General features: G+C 41.3%; 1 protein-coding gene across 4 annotated transcripts in view; it reads right to left on the bottom strand.

Annotated features, from left to right (window-relative positions):
- MCF2L2 (MCF.2 cell line derived transforming sequence-like 2) overlaps window positions 1–15880 on the bottom strand; it is a 474009-nt gene that overhangs the window by 420332 nt on the left and 37797 nt on the right. For all 4 annotated transcript variants that reach the window (XM_073578748.1, XM_073578751.1, XM_073578750.1 and 1 more), the window contains exon 2: window positions 4473–4556. In XM_073578748.1, coding sequence (XP_073434849.1) covers window positions 4473–4556 — 84 coding nt within the window. The remainder of the gene's footprint in view (window positions 1–4472; window positions 4557–15880) is intronic.

Raw genomic sequence — 15880 nt, 5'->3', positions numbered from 1 at the left:
TCTGGGACGCCACGCAAGATCTCACCTCGCGGGGTAAGGACGATTCAGCTCAGAACTACATGGGAGGACCTGGTCAATGACCTGAAGAGACCTAGGACCACAGAGTCAAACATTACTGCTATTACATTAACACAGTACGCTGTCATGGATTAAAATTTTGCAGGGCATGCAAGGTCCCCCTGCTCACACCAGCACATGTCCAGGCCCCTGAAGTTTGCCAATGACCACCTGGATGATTCAGCGGATGCATGGGAGAAGGTCATGTGGTCAGATGCGACAAAAATAGAATTTTTTGGTATCAACTATACTCACCGTGTTTGAAGAAAGAAGAAGGATGAGTACAACTTGAATATCACCGTCCCAACCGTGAAGCATGGTGAGGGAAACATCACACTTTGGCGGTGATTTTCTGCAAAGGGAAAAGGACGACTGCACCGTACTGAAAGGAGGATCGATTGGGTCATGTATTGCAAGGTTTTGGCCAACAACCTCCTTCCCTCAGTAAGAGCATTGTGGCTGGAACTTCCATCATGACAATGACCCAAAACACATAGCCAGGGCAACTAAGGAGTGGCTCCATAAGAAGAATTTCAGGGTACAAGAATGCCCTAGCCAGTCTCCAGACCTTAAACCAACAGAAAACTGGAGGGAGCCGAAACTTAATGTTGCACAGCGAGAGCCCCGAAACCTGCAAATCTGGAAAAGATCTGTATGGAGGAGTGGGCCAAAATCCCTGCTGTAGTGTGTGCAAACTTGGTCAAGAACTGCAGGAAATGTCTGACCTTTGTAAATGCAAAACAAAGGTTTCTGTACCAAATATTACGTTCTATTTTTCTATCATGTCAAATACTTATTTAATGCAATAAAACACAAATTAATTATGTAAAAATCATACAATGTGATTTTCTGGATTTTTCTTTAGATTTTGTCTCTCACAGTTGAAGTATAACTATGATAAAAATTACAGACCTTCTTCCTCTTTGTAGGTGGGAATACTTGCAAAATCGGCAGTTTATCAAATACTTATTTTCCTCATTGTATATGAAAATCACTCATGGTAAAAACTTAGGGGGGTTGGCCTGCAAGGATATGTGAGCAGACGTGTAGAGGAATTCCTGCAACAATCCTTTATTTATCCGGATATCAACACCTGGATTTTGGTTGAATCTACTTTAAAAGTCTCCTGCAAGCTCTCTGCTCTAGTCGTATGGCCCCACACCCTGTTAAGTGTATGAAAATCTGCATTAAGATCAGCCAGAAGAGCAGAGCGTGATGTGAGCTTGTGCTCTCCAACATGGAGCTGTCTCAAAAAGACAAAGTGACGGATGTTGCTACACGCCTAGAACGCTTTGCCAGAGAGGCTCGTGTGTCGTATGGGACCAAAGGAACAGCTAGGGGGGCCAGGCACTACATGTTCGACAGGATGCTTTTAAGATGGCAACTATCTCCTCCAGCACTATCCATCCTACTTCTCCTAAAATTCTTCCCAGTTGAGTGCAGGTGTGCAGCTGGACACTGATCTGAGATATGCGGACTGTTAGCCTTTACCTGTAGAACCAACTGCATGTGATGTACTTGCAGCAGTTTCACTCTGACCTTCATGAATATACGTATGGGCAGTCTCAAAAAGGTCTGAAAAAAAAATCAACTTCAGCAGGCAGGCATTGGTCACGGCGCCTGATCTGAAGCATGATCGCATGTATAATGTGCATTAAATTGTTTTATTTAGTCATACACAAAAAAATCTCTCAAAATGGCACCGGCTACACCTGCGCAGTAGTATCTATCAGCGATCCAATAGATGCTACTGTGCAAGCGCCGGCGCCATTTTTCTGGAAGAAAATATAATGGTCTCCACCAAGATGGAGCTGGCGGCGCCTGTGCAGTAGCATCTATTGGAACGCCAATAGATGCTACTGCCAGGCATGGCTGGTGCCATTTTGAGAAATATTTTTTTTTTCACAATCAATGTATATGACTAAATAAAACAATTTAATGAACATTGTACATGCGAGCATGCTGCAGCGCAGGTGCAGACATATAATAATCAGAAACCATACAACATAATCAGAGCACCACATGGAGACCCCCCACATGCCGCCCCAAAGCACATCATTAAAGGGAATCTGTCACCCCTTTTTTGAGATATCATATAATGATATCATTCAATTGTGTGTCACATAAGGATTCTCTTAGTACTTTTGCTTCCCCCTGACCCCGCCACCTTTCATGCATAAATAGCTTTTCTATATCAGTTCAGATTTATGTAAACTGCCGCTGTCCGGTCTGCTGGGCGGGGCTTATTCAACTGCTCCCCCCTCCCTGTCTTATTCTACACATTTCTTCTTGTGAACCGATATAAAAAAGGTATTTATGCATGGATTACTTTACTTTGGAACACAACATATATTCAGTGAGTATCTATGTGTTATACCATATTTTTGGATTATAAGATGCACTTTTTTCCTCAAATTTGGGAGGAAAATGAGGGTGCATCTTATAGTCCAAATGTAGCATAACATGGGTGTGGGGTTTGGCGATGGAGCAGAGTTGCCGCTGTAAGAGGCGGTGGCAGGAGCGGACATTGGCTTCACGGTGCCTTCAGGAAAGTGGCGCCGGTTGTGTGTCATTGACCTGAGATCTCAATCTGCGAAAGCGCCAACAAGCTGTGCCATTTTCCTGAAGCATGTTGCGAGATCAATGTGCGCAACGGGAACTCCGCTCCTGCCTCACACCGCCGGGACCTCCCTCCTCCTAGCCCAGGGCCCACAGCATTGCCCCACTTCTGCTCTCAAATGACACAAATGTGACCCTGCTATTGCCTCCCTCCACCGCTGCCAACCCCCCGGTAGGCTACATATGGACTGTAAGATGTACCTGCGACTCCTGACATGCCTGATCCTGATAACAGGTTAAAAATTATTTTTTCCTCCTATAAACTGGGGGTGCATCTTGTGGTCCGTTGCGTCTCATATTCCCCTACATTTATTTGTCTCTAATTATAATATATCTCAAAATGTAAACGTTGTTGCATGGAATGTGAGAGGTATGGAGGTTGCAAATAATAGATATGTAATCATCTCACTACTCGACAATTCCAGCCTTCTATAATATGCCTCTCTGAGACACAATTGATAAAAGATAAGATTCAAATCCGTAGTTGTCCATGAGTGGGATATTCCTACCATTCAGTTTACTCAACTCATGTCCGTGGGTTGAGTATATTAGTACACCACTCCAACCCTTTAGTTATATTAAGTCATCCATAGATGCAGATGGGAGATGTGTATGTCTTGTGTGCTCCATCTTAAATGTAACTATAATACTGGTTGCCCTCTATATTCCTCCCCCCTATTCTGGTGAAAAAAGATCTTTTGTTTCATGCCACCTGCTCCCTAGCACTGTTCTCATTATTGGTGATTTTAACAATTATTTCCACCCTTCTTGGGATACATTTCATACAGGTAACATTGTTGAATCAGTTTCTCCTACCTCAATGGCATCAGTTTTACACGAGATGGTATATAACAATATATGGAGAGTAAGAAACCCTAAAGATAAGACATAGTCTTGTTATTCCTCATCTCACCATACGTTGTCTAGGATAGACCTAGCGGCTGGAGCTGAATCTATGGTAGCTGTAATTGCTGGTGTAGAATATTTGACGAGAAGTTTTTCAGATTATTCACCTATTAGAGTTAAGATAAATCTAAGAGAGGCAACTGACCAAGAGGGGGTCTCGCTCAGCGACCTCTTCTGGCTTCAATTAATAAAGAGGGAGAATATTATAAATTATCATGAGGAGTATTTTGATATCAATATAGGATAGACTTCCATAAACATATTGTGGGATGCAATAAAGGCATTTATTAGAGGAATACTAAGCAAGGTGATTTGCAAATTTAAAACTAAAATCGTAACAAGCAAGCTTCAGGAAGAAGTAAATAATTCAGAACATCTATTTTTTAGCAATTCATCCAGAAGTACAAGATGAAATTGGGAAGAGACCTAGAAATTATATAGAGATCATTTATTAAAAGGGAAAAGATAATAAAAGATTCTTTATTAAGCAGAAATATTTTGAGGTGGGAGAGAGCACTGGAAATCTCCTAGCTACAATTATTAGGGCTCATCTCCTAGCCATCTTTTAAGAATAATTTATGAAAAGCGGTTAACACAGAAAAACAAAAAAATACTAAAGGTTTTTTATGACTATTACTCTACATTATACTCCCATAGATCTCCCCAAAAATTAATCTGAAATGCGGGAATATCTGTCTAAAGTCAGACTGCCTAAGCCACGGATGGGGAACCTCAGTCCCTTAGGCCGTTTACGGCCCTCGATGACCTTTTATCGATGAACCTCAGATCCAAAATACTGATGACACCAGCACCATTTTTTACATACGTGAAGACTCTCGGACATCTGAATGAGGCCTTACACACATTTGACAGAACAATGGAGAACTTACCTGGCAAGGTAGCAAACTGTCTGTGCAGTTGTTCCATAATATCGACAGCGAGCAGTGGCCTGATCTCTTGCTGCATAATTTCATCTGAAGAAAAGGAAAAATCCTGATGAAGTCAGATCATTGACAAAACATGCGAAACAAAAAAGAAAGCACCAGCTCAGATGTTTCCATGTGATTTCTAGCTGTAAACAACCTTCTTCCTGAAAAATCTGCACTGAGTGTCTCAACTTTCCATTCCCTCCGTAGTTATTCAGTGCGAAAAAGACATAACCCCATACAGACATAGCGCAGTCATTATTCATGCATAACTGACAATTAGGTCCATTCCTTGTTCCACACTGAGAATTGAGGCTTGCTAACCTCAGCGCACAGCCTGTGACCAGCCTTTGCCCCTGAGCACTCAATGAAAACCAGGCTTGACTCGGCGCTGAATGGCTTGGCTGTGTGGTAGACAGCCGCCAGGACCGAGCTCCTACATCAGGCTGCACTACTTACACTGGGATCTCTTTGTTACACACTGTGCTCACTGAACTTTCAGAAGTTTATTCTTTCATGCTTGCGTTATAGTGAAAAATTCTGAAATGGAATAAGGAATTAACTAATGCTAAAAACAAAGGATCAAGTCGATTAACTAGAAGGCTGATACCGGTCACATCTCGATATGTATAGACGAGGAGAAATTTACATCAAATTCCTGAGCAGTACACAAACTAAGTGAATATTCAGACCATAACTATGTCACGTGGGAAAAAGAAAACGATGCTGGATTAGCTGAATAGGGCGAAAATTAGGTGGATTTTCCCTTACACCACTGACTGTTTCTCTTGTTCCTATTTCCTCTTCTAAACCACTTTGCTAAATTAAAGATCTGGAACACAAGACGTCCAAGGCTGAATCATAGTGCAACTGCAGACACATGTACATGGTCTACTACTGACGAGAAGCTTAAAAAATACAGTACAGTAAGGTGGAATATTGGATGGATTCTGGAACTGGACCAGAAAGTGTAATACAAGAATAGGTAATTCTAGGAACTGCAATATTGACTTTTGTATTCACATTCTATAGATTTTTTTTATCGAAAGCCAAATCGTGAGAAGCAAATATGAATAACTGAAGCAGATTCCCCATTGTTGTGGTCTATGGGTACATCACATTTGGATTACTTTGCAGTGTGTTTCTTGATGGAAAATATAATCTGTTGACAGATCATTACTATTGAACTCATGTCGTCAGACTCATTGATCATCATCATTCCCTGCCTAGTACCACTCCCATGAATGTAAGTAACATCCATTCAGTGCCGCTATGTCACTGTTAGAACAGTTTCACACATCCATGTTTTGCTATCTGTACTTGAACCGCAATGCACAGACCAGCTGGGAGCTTTGGACCCGAACGCAAAATGCTTCTCTGTCATGTTTGGGTCCTTACTCGGACCATAGAACTCGAATGTGTGAATTTGGCCTTATCAACAATGTTCAACAGAAATCAATCAAGCTATAAATGTTTAGTAGATGCAGGCCCCACCAATAAGACCACCTCTCCCACTGACATTGGTGAAAAATGAGGCCCCATTTTGGAGATAGATCCAGATCACTGTACTATACATTTATGTAGGAGTTGGTAATACTCTTTTAAGCCAAGCTTTTAATTTTCATAGTAATATGCTAAAATGTAGATTAATACATGACATGGGTTATTATAACACAATATGGAGTGTAATGAAAACACTAAATCCAAGATTCAACTTCTGTAAAGCTATCAAATGATCAAGACACATGGTGGTTATTCTGCAAAAATGGTGACAACATGGAATTTTCGGCAAACGTTGTGTGCAATTAGTGGTCATTCAATGATGTAGGTAAACTGGGGTTTTTACTCACAAAACAACTATTATAGTCAATTTGAAAGCACTGATTTTCCCTAGAACAACATAACTGCAGTTTTTGGGGGTATCACTGTAGACTGACACCTAATGAGTAGGGATACAACCCATAATGGGGTCTTAAATGCCATACACCTTATAACACTTGTTTGGCTGACTGGTATCTCTCCCGACTCCCCATATACATGGACATTTAGCTCAGTTGAGCGTTTATTTGTTTTCGGTGGGGAAAAGGTGAAAAATCCCCTGTAGACACCCATGGTGGAATCTGATCTACAGGGAGAACAAAATGATCATGCATTTAAATTCAAGTTTTCCGATTCTGACCTCCATCATCATAATCACTGGACAGTTGAGATGCCCCTATACACATTACATTATGGTCTGGACTGACCAAATCAGTCTGAGTCAATAAAAAATGCTGCCCATCTATAGCAGGTCACCATCGTGAAAGTATTAATTAAAGGCATACTGTATTATGAATAACACAGGTCACCATTAGCTGGCTAATCTAAAACACAATGTATGAAGGGAATGAAATTCAGTTATACGTCCCTTTGTAGTAATACAGTATATTCATTCTGTGCCATCACATTTACAGTAAAGTTAAGTCACATATATTTGCAGAAATACCAATAAACAGCTATTTAGAACATAGATGAAGATGTAAATGCCCAAGAAAACATCAATCATGAAGCACTGTCTAAACTGATAACAACGAATACAAGACAGCGTGTGTACGTACATTTCCTTGCGGCGTATTCAAGATTAAGGCACCTTCCAAGGAAATAATGATATGATGCCATCTCTCCTTCTGTTATTCGAACCAAGGCGAAATGCTTTACATTTTTTGGCATCTGTTGGCCACATCTTGAACACCAGTATGACATGGGCAGAGGAGGAAGGAGCTGTGATGCATAGCCTGCACGGCACACAGTCTTATTCCCAAGCAAGCCACTTATCTCTCTTAAGACGTCAGGAGGATATATTCTTAGGAGACAACTCACTGGTGAAACAGGTTAATACCTTCATAGCTTAATGGCTGTCGTGCTTCCCTTATGATGCTAGTGATCGTCGGCCTCATTACAGAACACCCTTTGCTATGAAAGTCTATTGCAGGAATTGGCTGAATAATGAGCAATGATTCTAAATATGGAACCTAATATCAAGTGATAAAGATGCGGGGACGCTCTAAATCATCCACATAAATATCTGTAATTTCTCAGCCAAAAGCATAACTACCATAGACCCCATAAATGGGATCTATAAAGAAGCGGTGTTCCAGCTCAGCCGGCGCCAGAGGTTACAACTATTGTAACCTTACATATTGAAAAAACAGGTATTGGGATGCGGTACAGACAGCCTACGTATATTACATGTGCCCCCTTTGTCAACACCTTTGTCCAAAATGTGCATCTGTACCTGTAAGTAAGTAAGCCCTTATGCTCCACAATCAACGCCCCACGCTCTTCAGCCTGATGGTTAAGTTACCTACTGACAGTCTTGGGCCCAGAAGAAGCCCCAGGAGATCCAATATTAATATCTGTCTGGAAATACATATGCCAGGGCATTACATTATAATTAAAATAAAATGGTGCCTAATTTGACAGAAATGTACAATATAATTTAATTTCCAATTCTAACCAGATTAACTGACATCACTGTACTAGTAATGACACAAAAAGGCATCCATTAACGATTAATATATATATATATATACTTTATATATATTATTTTTTTATTTTTTTCTTAAACATTTAATTATAATATAAAAAATGTACACTATTTATATTATTTTACTCACTATATAGCGCCATTAATGACACAGTGCTTTACAAATATCATGATCACAGTCCCCATTGGGGCTCACAATCTAAATTCCCTATCATTATGTCTTTTTTTTTAAAAGGACAACTTTTCCCACAGCTTGCATAGATTACAATGTAGTGGGACACGCACAAGTGTATCCACCTTTCCATTGCAGCGTATGGTGAATGTTGCTGCCAGAATCCATATACTGGGTCACTGAACCCCCAGAGTTGGAACCTACGAATATCAGGCATGTATGACATTATCCTGTGGATAGACAGGAACACCCCTTTAAGCCAAAGGTGATTTGCACGGAGGTCAGCCAGATATTAGTGATTATTTCTCACTGGAATTATACTACATGGTTTAATGTACATCACTTCTGTGTGACCTGTACGCGACGGAGACACCAGGCACACAAAGCAGGTGCTCACTGCTGTATAAATAGTTTGGATCAAGGCAAATCCTCAGCCGCTTTATCTCGGCATCGCCGGGGGATTACCACTGAGGGAAATGGTATTGCACTTTGATGGGAATCATGTGGATGTAAGTAAGGCTTTTCATTAAACTTATACCAGGTGCAGTACGCAGGTTTACACACTGTCATAATTAATGTATGAATTAACAAGCTCTTATAGTCAATTATACAGATCATATACGCCTTGTATGAAGCTGCAAATTTATAAAGTAGGAAGAGACAGACAGTCAAATTCCTTTCCCTGAAGCAATAAAATTACGCAAGTCAGAGTGCATTTTTCTGGACCATTTAAGCCATGTGCACACATTCAGTATTTTTTGAGATTTTTACCTCAGCATTTGTAAACCAATTCAGGAATGGGTGAGAAATACAGAAGTGGTGACTTGTTTCTTACACATTCTGATCCCAGTTCAGATGCGCACCGAATGAACTGTTAGGCCACGTGTACACGTTGAGTATTTGGTGTTTTTTTCCTCAATATGTGTAAGCCAAAACCAGGGGAGGAATAGTCTAACGAAAAGTATAAGGGTAAGTTCACACTGGGCGTTTTTGCTGTGTTTTTTTTCTGTAGCAAATCCTGATTTCTCTTCAGGAAAGAAGCTGCTGCAAAAACACATGTTTTGGTGCATTTTTGATGCAGGTTTTTTTGCGATTTTGGTGCATTTTTTTCACGTGTTTTTGGGGCTAACTCATGTCTCTTTGTGCATGCTAATAAAGTTGAGTGCCCCTATTGGTAAATAGTTAACGTAGTTGTAGTTTAGTAATTTATTATCGATCTGCATTATCTAAGCAACATGATAAAGGCCTGTGAGATATGATTGATGTACATGTTTATGGGTCACCCTCCCAGGGCTGGCGGGGTACTCGGTACCGGGCCCGATGAGCTTCAATGGGAGATGTCACGGCAGCTGGGACCCGGCCCGTGGCCCTGGGCGCCCATTGTAAAAGGGGAATGTTCGGTGTGCTTATGGTGATGAAAGTTTGAGTGATTCGTGACGCCACCTGTGGTGTTCGGCAATGAAGATGTTAAGTCGACACTGCAGACAGATCCTCTGGGACAGATGGTGTGGTGCAGCAATGATGTTATAGCCCTCCACAGTCAGGGCTGTAGTCTCAGGGCAGAGTAGGTGAAGTGACACGTAGATGGTGTAGTGTCAGGCGCAGGGGATGTAGCAGTGCCGGGCAGGTTGACGCGGGAATAAGTGGAGGACACCAGGGCATGTAGTTCCAAAGCTTTACTCACACTCTGTTGTGGTACAAGGGCCCGCATCCGTACCGTGTCCTCCGGGTCAGGAGCTCAGCCAACTTCCAGGCAAGATGAAGTACTCCTTTCCAACACTCCGCCAACATATGCCTTTTCTGAACGTCTCCCTCTTAGCGCCTATAGTGAAGTACTCACAGTACTGAGTTACACTGGAGTTCCTCCTGTCAGATGTTCCTATGAACTCTACTTGAACAGCAGACAGCTGTAGCCAGCTTCGGGGACTCCTTACTACCTTGTCCCGGCTCACTCACGATGCTGTTGTGCCACCAAGTCTGGTGTGGGAATAAAGTGGTGACAACTTCTATTCCTCCGGTGTCTGCTGCAGGACCATTAGTATCCATACAACCTCGGGGACCGGACCCCGGCCTTGCACTTAGAACTGGGAAGGGTTCTCCTCTAACCCTAATCCTTATTCCTCTTCTCCTCACGTTCTGTACTAATCCTTTTCCTTCTTATGGAGAGTCAGGCTTTCTATCAATGTTCCTTTCCTGTGCCAGCGGACTCAGGTCACTGAGGTCGGCTGCAGCACTTAATTCCATCCATGCCACTCAGGGGATCTTCTCTTTCTGACTGCCCTAGTCAGACTGACTAAATCCCACACTCTTCCCGCTCTTTTGGGTGCAAAAGTAAACTCCACCCACCTCCCAGCACGCTTCGTGTTCCAAGCAGGGAGCCACCAAAGGGTGCTTTGCTACACTACTATGTTGTGTGGGATGCCGGTGTTGGAGTGTGGTCAGGTGTCTGCACCTTACCTGAATGGTGGGGTACCACACCTCAGAAGGAGGTGCAGTACCTCTGTGGCGACTAAACCCTCAGGGGCGCCACATATATGCTTGGGGGATTACGCATATACTATCCGTATATTAATAAGAATGTTTATGCTCTGTACAATGTTCATAACAACAAGCAAATATGTATGCTGTACATTACATCCTTTTCTTGTTTCGAGTTTAATAAACAAATTTAAAAAAAAAAAAAAGTTGAGTGCCCCCAGAGAAAAAAAATATTTCCTGTAGAACCATATCTCTAGAACCTTTGAAAAGCCGGCAATTCAGCAGCCGCGTACAGTAAAACCACAGCAAGACCTGACAGGATAGAATAGATGGCTTAAAAATACAGTATAAACACATAGAATTAGATATATAGATGTCAGTGACATATACAATTAGTACAGTGTGTGTGCAGCTTACTGTACATGTATTTAATCATTAAAAGATTATTTTTCTGAAAAATATGGAGTGGGCTCCAGCCTAGTTTTCTTTACCAGCAGTGGGAAAGCTGACGGCTGGGAGCAGATGTTTATAGCCTGTGAAGGGGGCAATACCCATGGAGCTTCCCAGGCTATTAATATCAGCTCACAGCTGTGTACTTAGCCTTTACTGGCTATTAAAAGGGGGACCCCCCCAAAAAATGATGTAGGGTCCCCCTATAATTAATAACCAGCAAAGGCTATGCAGACAGCTGTGGGCTGATATTAATAGCCTTGGAATAGGCCATGGATATTGACCCACTTGTCAAGTGACATCAATCCCAGAGGTTAGTAATGGAAAGGTGTCTATAAGACGCCCCCATTACTAACCCCATAGTCATAATGTATAAAAACACACACAGAGTAAAGTCCTTTAATTGAAAGAATGACAGACTTTTTTAATAAATCTTAATTATATCATACTTACAGCATTACGCATTCCAGTGACGTCATTGTCTCCTGCAAGAGAATTAAAATAAAAAAACAACATCCCTCATCTGTCCGTCGATCTATCCCACGCCGTAATCCATATGTGAGGGATAAACAGTTTTCAACCTGGACGGTGACAAGATGCGACCGACCAGGCTGAGAACAAATGGGAAATTAACTGCTGCAAGCATAGCGTCAGTGACTAGCGGTGACGTCATCAAAGTTACTGCCGGTCATTACTGAGGCTGCGTTTCCAGCCAGGCTGAACTGCTTTGACCTAGGTGAGATGCCAGCTAGCACCGTGGGAAAGTCACACAGTGCAGAAATGAGTTCACTGGGAGAATTTCACTGCACTGAATTTGAACTGAGGTGAACTCGCCTCTGCACTGTGCGACTTTCTCATGGTGCTAGTGGGCATCTCACCGAGGTCACCGCAGTTCAGCCCAGCTAGAAAGCTACAGTTACAAGGGAAATAATGCTCCCCCCAAAAGTCTTGTAAATGGGAGGTCCAACATGTAAAATAAATAAAAATAAGTAAATAAATAAAAATAACAGGTAAAATTAAATTAATTAAATAATTAAAAATTCTAATGACAACTGTCAATCCAAACTGCTGTTATGAGCCCTGCCCCCATAAAAAAAAGAGATTTATATATTGGACAATTTGATATAGAATGGGGGAAAAAATGTTAAATGTATTTCAGTAATTATTTGTGATCATAAAAAAAATTGGGAAAAACAGACACTTGTCTCCCTTACTTCTCTACTAATAATAATAATAATAATAATATTTTATTTCTATAGCGCAAACATATTCCACAGCACTTTACATTATAGAGGGGACTTGAACAGACAATAGACATTACAGCATAACAATAAACACAGATCAAAGTAGATACCAAGAGGACTGAGGGCCCTGCTCGCAAGCTTACAAACTATGAGGAAATAGGGGAGACAGGAAAGGTGGATGGTAACAATTACTTTCATTGTTCGGACCAGCCACAATGTAGCAAATTGGGTGTTCATGTAATGCTGCATGAACCAGTTGTCAGATAATAGAGAATATGACAGTGACATGAAAAATGAAGCAACATGTATCACAAAAAAGTCGCAAAAACTTTTTGAATATCTGAATGACAACATTTTTTATTGCTCTTTACACCGCATGTATGGAAAAAAGACAAAAATGTCAAGTATGGGGGTAAATGTCCTGGACTTGAACTGGATAAACAAGGCGCAAATGAAGAGATGAATATAAGAAGGTACGTAACTTGGAGGATCACCATAAGCCATAAATAATTTATTGAATCAATATAAGAGAAAAGATAAATTGGTATGGTATTTGTCACGGGGTTACCGCAACAGAGTGGAGCAAGAAGACCGCAGCGTCTGACTGCTCCTACTGCGGCGCTGAGTAGAAGCCCTTCTCCGTCATATTAAATGCGTTTATTTCTTCTGGCAAAACAAGGGTTAATCGGCCATGTTGGGAATCGCTGTGCTCGGTTAGTCACTCCTTTTCCTTTTATAATCTGGGCTCTACTACTAATCCTCGTCAGAGCTAGATTTATGCTGCATGGTATCATGCTACTGTGATGCAGGTAGGTGCAGACTCCACAAGATGGCAGTAGAGTGGAAGCTGGACTGCACCTAAACAGAGCTGGCCTGCAGTGCAGCAGCAAGACTACCACAGGTGGCAGTAGAATAGTCAAACTAGCCGGGCCAAATCCTAGACTCTAGTGCAGAACCAAAGGAATAAGCAAACTCATGGTCACGGATAAATAGCAAACCTGAACCCAGACTGAGGCTGAGAAAGGTTAACCCCTTCATGACCAGACCGGGAAAAAGGGAAAATAGGACTCTAACCCCGGTCTGGATCATGACACATGGCTAACGGAGGGAAAGGAGTTGGTGTGAGAAGGAATCCTGGAGGAGTTATTAGCGATTGTTGTTTGCTTTGTACGCATGGTAATTCCTCATCCTTCTCTATTTTGGTTTATTCCCCTACCTTCACACCTCAGTGGATTCCTCTGTTATATGTCAGTGCATATTTTGTGTGTCTGCAGTTTCCCGTTAACCCTTGTCTGTGTTGCCGGTTTGTCGGTTTTGTGTACTACGGTGCTCAGTAGTGCCCCCTCTTCCTTGGGTGGGGGAAGGAAACATTCGGAGGGCTAAAATAGGAGATAGGGCTGGTTGGTGGCCCCGGCATCTTCACCTTCAGAAGTATCCCAGGGAGCAGGGCAAGCTAGGGCGCCCCTAGTGTTAGGGTCAGGAAAAAAGCCCCTGGCCCCGGGTCTCCCAACAGCTGTGTCGTGACAGTATTGGTTGGTATGTCATGTTTTAATAAAATTTCTTTGTCTTTGACACTTCCTGGTATTTGTCTTTGGCAAAACTTTATTGATATAGTCATGTGAGGATTACATGCGTTTTTGATGCGTTTCTTCGCCGTATGTGCGATTTTTTACTTGCGGATTTTTTGCATCTAACGTAGGCCTATAGGAAATATCTGCATGTAAAACTCAGTGTACCCGCAGAAGAAACTGACATGTTGCGGTTTTGAAACTCGCACCGCAGGCCAATTTACGCTGAGTAAAAAAAATGCTTTGTGGGCAGGAGGTTTCTGTAACTCCCATCCACTTTGCTGGAAATGTAGAATGCTGCATTTTTGAAGCGGCGTAAAAAAAAAAAAAAACTCATCGAAGGCACACAACATAGTAATTGTTTTATAAGGCCGATCCATATGGGGGTTACAGGTAGACTCCACAATCAGTAATGCACAGCAATCTTGACTAAATTTGTCAAATGCATATAATACAGTTTATATAGCTGTGTCCACATATAGTAGATCACTTGTGTAATTTAATAATCCCATTTAATCTGATGATTTACACACATTGAGCAATAATAACTGATATCTACTTTTCCTTTAATTTTAGAAAGAAACATTCTAAATGCAACCAGTTACTGGTGACATTCAAAGTTCTTATTTAATTACATGTCATAAAAGAACATTGTGAAGAAAAGCTTCAGTTCCCGGCTAAACCGCTCCACTTCAATTTTCTAGCAATATGTATAATGTAACCATGACAACTAACAAAGCGTGACAGCGCCATGCACCAGAAACAAAATATACCCTATTAAAGATATATTTTGAGAGAAACCCCCTCAAAAAAAATTAAAGTGACAGATTCTAATTCCCATGCACTAATGTAAGTCGAGACAATATGAAAGAAAAATTAAAAATGCTAATATGAGTCATGCGGGAACACAAGATGTACGCAGTCATCTATATCCGCACATTTTATGGGTATGCAGTCACACAGAATTACACCCTATTGAGCAGTTCAGATCCGTGCACAAAGCACATGTGCTCCCATGGCTAACTGCAGCACATCTCGCATGTACAAAACACATTCCCATTAGGAAGATCGCACTGGTAACGCTCGGTTATTGCGTTAATGCAATATTATTTGTATATGCAATTTCCAACCCACTGTGTACAATAAGGTAAAATGCTACCGCTAGGAAAAATCCTTATCTGGTATGAAATTAAATCTAATTGCTGGACAAATGTGACCCAGTAAACTATATATTCAAGTGAGAACTGTATTAACCTTTCTTTCACCCCGGGTAATACTGAAATATTGAACACTTGTTGCGAGGCTCCCCCAAAGATAATCAACAGGGGGGTGCAGCAACTGGATGCCATCTGACTAGTTGATCATTCGTGGACTCTTCTATCATACATGGCATTGTGAGGAGTGGACGATCCTGCATTAAGCATCTTCAAAACGCCCCGGGAATTTCTCGCAATTTACCATACAATGAACTAGAAAATGTATGGTTTTAGCAATTTTATATCTCAATAGAGCAGAGTTTTTAGGACATAAAAATACTAAACATGTTTATTTTTTTATTTTAATTTCATTATTTTTAAAGTGGGGACAAAGTGATGATTTAAACTTTTACATTTTTGTCATATTAAAAAGAAAAAAACCTTTGTTTATATTCTATTTTTTTTTTAACCTTTTCGCGCCAGAGCCTGCTTTCGCCTTCGCTCAGAAGGCCCCTTCATCAGACTCGATTATAAGTGAATTACGGAGAAGAGACGGCAACATTTAAATAGGAATTACAACAGGACATGAGGTGATGCAGGCCAACGAAATCAATTTAAGGTTTTTGTTACACCTCATTTGCATGTGTAAGTGTTCTATTAGAGATCTGAAGACCTTCTTGTGGAGGTGTGACCTGTGTCATGAATCCAGGTGTCAAATTGAGTCCTATGGTAAGAGAT

This window comes from Dendrobates tinctorius, unplaced genomic scaffold (assembly GCF_039654945.1).
Source record: "Dendrobates tinctorius isolate UK_male_01 unplaced genomic scaffold, ASM3965494v1 ptg000060l, whole genome shotgun sequence".
Taxonomy (NCBI): domain Eukaryota; kingdom Metazoa; phylum Chordata; class Amphibia; order Anura; family Dendrobatidae; genus Dendrobates; species Dendrobates tinctorius.
This window is presented reverse-complemented; position numbering and strand designations above follow the sequence as displayed.